The sequence below is a fragment of the Nelumbo nucifera genome, chromosome 2 (assembly GCF_055504915.1).
Source record: "Nelumbo nucifera cultivar China Antique chromosome 2, China Antique-T2T, whole genome shotgun sequence".
NCBI lineage: Eukaryota > Viridiplantae > Streptophyta > Magnoliopsida > Proteales > Nelumbonaceae > Nelumbo > Nelumbo nucifera.
The window spans coordinates 62,789,250-62,795,644 of NC_142650.1; the positions used below are offsets into that span (position 1 = coordinate 62,789,250).

Consider the following 6,395-nt stretch of genomic DNA (forward strand, 5'->3'; position numbering starts at 1 on the left):
ATTAAATATATATTATATTATTTTTATATATCAAAATATATTTAAAACATTATTTATAATTTAATTTATTTATTTATTTTTCAAAAAAATACTGTTATTTAAAAAAAATTCGGGGATTTGGGTCCCTGTGGGGAACCCATCCCCATCGAGGATCGGGGATGGATGACAAATTTTATCCTCGACGAGGATTGGGGACAGGGATGGGGGTTAATTTCAAAATCAAGATCGGGCATGGGGAATATAATCCCCGCCCCATTGCCATTCTTATATAGATCTAAATAGTAGCATTTATTAGTGAAAAATAACTTAAATATAGAATTTAATAAGATAAAATGTGAGTTAATTCCTTAAATATAATAATTAATGAAAGGGGTTTAAATGAGGTGAAAAGCATTAATTGAATCTACAACCAGAAATTCAACATGTAATTAGTCCCTGAACTTTGGGCTTAATACCACTTTGGTCCCTGAACTTTAAAACGTGATAATTAGTGCCCAAACTTTTAATCAATCCATTAAGGAATTATTAAGTAATTTGAAAAGACACAAATATCCTTCAAATATCATTTAATTTTCTTTATCAATCATCCAAATTTAAAAAAAAAAATTAACATTCTCAAATCCTTAATTCTTCGTAATAAAATTATTAATCGGGTACTGAATCGTGACGTTTTAAAGCTAAAGAACCACTCACGAGCAAATGTGGTGAGTGCCCACGTGCCTCTTGCTCTTCAACATCATGAGCGCGTGGGCGGTTAAAAGGAAGGAATGTAAATGGATGTAGTCTACTACATTGGAGACCTCCTCCTATCAGACTGAACTGTAAACATTCAAAGGGAACACCGTGACTACTTGCACTTGTACCTGAGAGAGAGAGAAAAAAGAAAGAGAGGCATGCAGGCATAGAGTAGAGATAGGAGAATGGAAAATCAGAAGGAAGTTCAAGCAGCCGAGGCTAAAATCTGGAATTTCGTCTATGGCTTTGCCGACACTTTAGTCCTCCGATGTGCCATTGAGCTGGGTATTGCAGACATAATCCATAAGCAGGGAGAACCCTTGACGCTCTCTGAACTGGGGGCTCAAATTCCTCTGAAGTCGGTCAACACCGACCACTTGCACAGGTTAATGCGTTACTTGGTGCACATGAAGCTCTTCACCAAGGAAACCCTAGATGGCGAAGCTCGATATGGGCTGGCTCCACCGGCTAAGTTGCTTGTAAAATGGTGGGAGGACAAGGGCTTGGCGTCAATCATATTTGGGATCACTGACAAGGATTTCATAGCACCCTGGCACCATCTCAAGGATAGCTTGGCCGGCGATGGCGAGGAGACAACTTTTGAGAAGGTGTTAGGGAAGAGCATATCGACATACATGGCTGATCATCTGGAGAAGAGTATGTTGTTCAATGAATCAATGGTTCATGATACCAGGCTCTTCACATCAGTCTTGATTCAAGACTTCAAGGATGTATTCCAAGGAATTAAGTCGTTGGTGGATGTTGGTGGAGGCTCTGGAACTGACATGGGAGCCATTGCCAAGGCCTTTCCCCACCTAAAATGTACAATTTATGGTCTACCTCATGTCATTGCCGACTCCCCTGATTACCCTGAGGTCGACCGGATTTCAGGCGACATGTTCAAACACATTCCCAGTGCCGATGCCATCTTATTGAAGGTAAATAAGTTGAGTTTGTTTCAATCTCTTCACATTATTCAACCCTAATCCTAATCCAATCTTCATCCCAACTAAACCCTCCTTCCCCTTTTTCTGGTCAGATTGGGTTGGGTTTGGCCTTGCAGCCCTACTAGTATTAAAGTTTCTATAATTTTCAGCATTCACTGTTTGTAATTTCTACTGATATTTTGTTTTTGTACTGTGATTCAGTGCATCCTCCATTACTGGGGTGATGGTCAATGCATTGAAATTCTAAAGAGATGCAAAGAATCAGTGCCTAGAGAGGGTGGAATAGTTATCATCGCCGACGCAGTAGTAGATTTGGAATCTAAGCATCCCTACTTAACAAAAACTTTACTAAGCACGGATTTGGACATGATGCTCAACACTGGAGGAAAAGAGAGGACTGAGGCAGAATGGAAGAAGCTTTTTAATGCTGCAGGGTTCCCTGCATATAAGATTACACATGTAGCTGACGTTGAGTACTCTGTAATTGAGGCCTATCCTTATTAGCCTCCCCCCTCCCCCGGTCCAGCAACTTGTCTTCTTCTTCTTCAGTACTAATAATATTTAGCTTTTGTTTGGTTGCATATATATTAGTGTATGGGATGGGTTCAAGGCTCACGATGACCATTCCTTTTTCCACATATCTGTGACTAACACTGAATGATGGCTTTCTTGACTATCTATTATCAAATCAATCTATGCAATTCCCACTACCTATTACCAACTCCTACCCAAGTGAGATTGACCATTCTAAGTTTTAATTTACTAACGCTTAGAGGTGTAAAGTGGGTTTTAATTTATTAACGCTTAGAGGTGTAAAGTGGGTCGTGCCGGTCATGACTCGTGGGCAGTCAGCACAAAGTGCGGGCCATGCCGTGCTGGCCCGCGGGCTGTTACGGGTCATGCCGCCCTCCCCTGTGAAAAGTTTGGGGGTTGGCCCGACACGGCCCATGGCCCAAGCCATGCGAGCTTGTGCCGTGCTGCGGGTTGGGCTGGCCCGTGGGCCAAGCCTTGGCCAAGTCAGGCCATGGATCGGGCTAAAGCTATTTTTGCCTATTTATTTGAAAAAATTGAAAAAAAATTTAAAATTTTAATTTTATATGAATTTTGATGTACACAATTGATTATATATACAATAATTAAATAAATTAATTTAATAAAATCGAAACACAATTGTTTATTTTATTAATATAATAATATATTATATCATAATATATATATATATGGGTCGTGCTAACACGCAAGCTGCAAGCGGCACGACCTGATTTACACCTCTACCAATGCTAAATAATTTTTTTGGAAAATTTTGTTCAATAAAAAATGGATCATATACATGTAGGCCCTACATACCTAAACTGAATCAACACAATTATATATACAGGCTCAATTTGGAAGGACAACAAATACAAACATGAACAAATAGGTAAGTACAAATACATATAAAAGACATACAAAATAGAAGGTTTTGCACTCTACATATTTGTATTTGTATTCCTTCCAAACTACTATTAAAAATTTTACTAGCAGTCATCAAACTGTCGCTAAAAGAAGTATCATTAGAAGTTTTAGTAGTAGTTTTCTCGGCTACCGATACAAACAAAAAACTACCCTAGAAGTTTAGCAGTAGTTTTCTTGGTTACCGATACAAATAAAAAACAGTAGCTAAAAGTACTTTTAGTGACAACTAGACTTGTTCATGGGTCGGGCTCGGGCTTGGCTTTTGCTAAAAGTTCAATGGGCCCGACTCAAAGACTGAGTCCAACAAAGTGTAAAGTCAGGCCCATAAATAGGTCTAGTGGCAGCTATGACTGCCACTACAAGATGGACCAATTACCACTATAAGTTTGATGTGTATTTTTTAGCAACAGACGTGAAATCTGTATATATATATATATATATATATATATATTGGGTAAAATACAAAAACCTCTCCTGAAGTTTCTGACAATCATAAAAATCTCTCCTCAACTTTAACTTTAACAAAAACCTCTCTTAAGCTTTTAAAAAACTCAACATAAACCTCCCTTCCCTCATTGTCCCAAATGAAAACATTTGATTGATGCATGATTTCTTTAAAATACACATTTTACCCTTTTGAATATGATGTCACATAAAATGAAATAACCCATTTACCGCCCTTTTCTTCAACTTGAAACTCCACCGAGTTCAAACTCATGCCGTCGTTTTTCTCTCTGAAACTCCATCGAGTTCAGACTTATGCCACCTTTTTTTCTACTTGAAACTTCATCGAGTTCAGACAAATACCCTAGAGACAGTATGCAAACCTGTGACGGTAAAAGCAAGCAGTTCTTACTATTGATAAACCAATCCGGTAGAGAGCACTCCATTTTTTTTTACCTCAAAATGTCCACCAGTTCATTGGAAATCTAACAATAAATACACACTTATAATGCTTATACAAAGAAACATGGACAACAGATCTCAGATCTCATGTTCACTTTCAATCCATGTACTAGAATAGTGATGAAGAAAGAACTTCACACTCAGGCATACACAAAATGCCTATCTGTCACAATTTCCTCAAGCACCAAAAGAATTCCGAGGGTATCTTTAGACAAAGAGGAGAACATGGTGGAGTAATTTGATATCTCATATTCTATAGTTGGAAGTGTAGTAAACAAACTGGTTGCTATCCAGTCTTACTCAGCCTTGCTTAGTTGTATCAAATCAATTAAATATATTCCTAATAGTCTATAAATGTTAGAATAATAGAGTAAAATAAAAGTTGGTTACTTGTACAGATGTAGCTTGCCGCGGGTATTTTTTCTGTTACAACTGTCTCAGTCTTGTCTATATATACATGTCTCTTGTAATTTAATGAATATGAGTTTCATTCGACACTTGATACCTATCTTCATGGTATAGAGCAGTGATCCACCATTTCCGCTACTCTTTTTTTTTCTTGTTGAACCAAAATCCTATGATCAAGCTGCCTAGGACCCTCACTGGCACCAAGCCATGGCCGATGAGATAGCAACTTTAAAGCGAAATAACACATGGAAAATTGTTCCTCTCCCTCTAAGCAAACATCCTATTGGTTTAAAATGGGTGTACAAAATTAAATACAAAGCTGATAATACCACTGAGCGCTTCAAGGCGCGTTTTGTAGAAAAGGTCTACATTCAAGTTGAAGGTCTTGATTATCATGATACCTTTGCTCCCATGGAAAAAAACCACCCTCCATTGTCTTCTTGCTATAGCAGCAATCAAATGATGGGATCTCTACCAACTAGATGTAAATAATGCTCTTCTTCATGGAAACCTCCATGAAGAAGTATACATGACCGTGCCTCAAGGATTTACAACTATTGGTGCTATTCAAGTTTGTAAACTTCAAAAATCTCTATATGGTCTTAAGTAGGCCTCCAGAATGTGGTTTGCAAAATTTACACATGCTCTGACATTTCTTGGATTCACTCAATCCACTGTTGACTATTCCCTATTTAGTGCTTCTTCCAAAACGTCCTTTTGTTTCCATCATTGTTTATGTAGATGATATCATCATTACTAGCAATGATCATGAATGCATTCTATTAATCAAGAAACATATAGATGACAAGTTTGGTATCAAGGACCTTGACCCCTTATGGTTCTTCTTGGGCCTTGAAGTCACACGTTCAACATTTGAGATTTTTCTTAGTCAAAACAAATATGCATTTGATATTATCCAAGATATAGGACTCCAAGACTGCAACCCCTGTGCCACTCCAATGAAACAACAAAATCACCTTGTTGATAGCTCTAGTCCACTTTACTCAAACCCTGTCCAATATCGCAGACTAGTGGGCCGACTTGTTTACCTCACTTACACTCGCCCCTAATTAAGCTTTGCAACCAACCACCTAAGCCAATTCATGCATGAGCCTTATCAAGAACATTTAAATGGTACACTCAGAGTTGTTTGATACATTAAAGGCACACTCTCTACTAGGTTATTTTTCTTAGCTTCAAACAAGCCTCAACTCCAAGTTTTTTGTGATTCTAATTGGGCAAGATGTCCCATTACTTGCCACTCCACCACTGGCTATCTTACTTTGCTTGGGGATTCCCCCCTCTTATAAAAGACTAAGAAACAACACACAGTTTCATGATCCTCTACTAAAGCTGAATATCGTGCCATGGCTGCTGCATCTTCTGAATTATCTGGTTACAACAAGTTCTTTCTGAACTCACTATTACTTTGAATGGACCTCCAATTCTTTACTTTGATAACAAAGTTACTATTCACATTGCTACGAATCCAGTTTTTCATGAACGTAAGAAACACATCGAGATTGATTATCACTTTGTGTGTGACCTTATCCAACATGGTGATTTACTTACAACACATGTGTCAGGCAATACTCAACCCACATACCTGTTTACAAAGGCTATTCTGGCTGACCATTTCCTTGGACACTTATCCAAGTTGGGCATCAATGAAGCTCCAACTTAAAGGGTAGGGGGTTAGAATAATAGAGTAAAATCAAAGTTGGTTACATGTACAACTATATCTTGCCATGTGTATTTTCTCTGTTACAATTGTCTCAGTCTTGTCTAAATATGCGTGTCTCTTGTAATTTAATGAGTATGAGTTTCATTCGACACTTGATACCTATCTTCAATAAAAATATACAAAGTGCTACAAAATCATACAATTGGAATCTTTCATTCATCGTTTGATTGAAGCTCTCATAAACTATATAAAAAGCAAGA

The 6,395-nt window shown here is 37.8% G+C and overlaps 1 protein-coding gene across 1 annotated transcript; it reads left to right on the forward strand.

Annotated features, from left to right (window-relative positions):
• Positions 1–780: 780 nt before the first annotated feature.
• Positions 781–2,263, forward strand: LOC104607696 ((RS)-norcoclaurine 6-O-methyltransferase-like). Its single transcript, XM_010273389.3, has 2 exons — positions 781–1,673; positions 1,884–2,263. The coding sequence occupies exons 1-2, from the start codon at positions 921–923 to the stop codon at positions 2,184–2,186; spliced, it is 1,056 nt and encodes a 351-aa protein (XP_010271691.1). The 5' UTR covers positions 781–920; the 3' UTR covers positions 2,187–2,263.
• Positions 2,264–6,395: the final 4,132 nt, after the last annotated feature.

What these genes read in the sequence shown, in the direction of transcription:
- LOC104607696 (XM_010273389.3), top strand. Translation starts at nt 921, where the DNA reads ATGGAAAATCAGAAGGAAGTTCAAGCAGCCGAGGCTAAAATCTGGAAT. An exon ending in CCGATGCCATCTTATTGAAG is followed by an intron (nt 1,674 to 1,883) that starts GTAAATAAGTTG and finishes ACTGTGATTCAG; the next exon opens with TGCATCCTCCATTACTGGGG.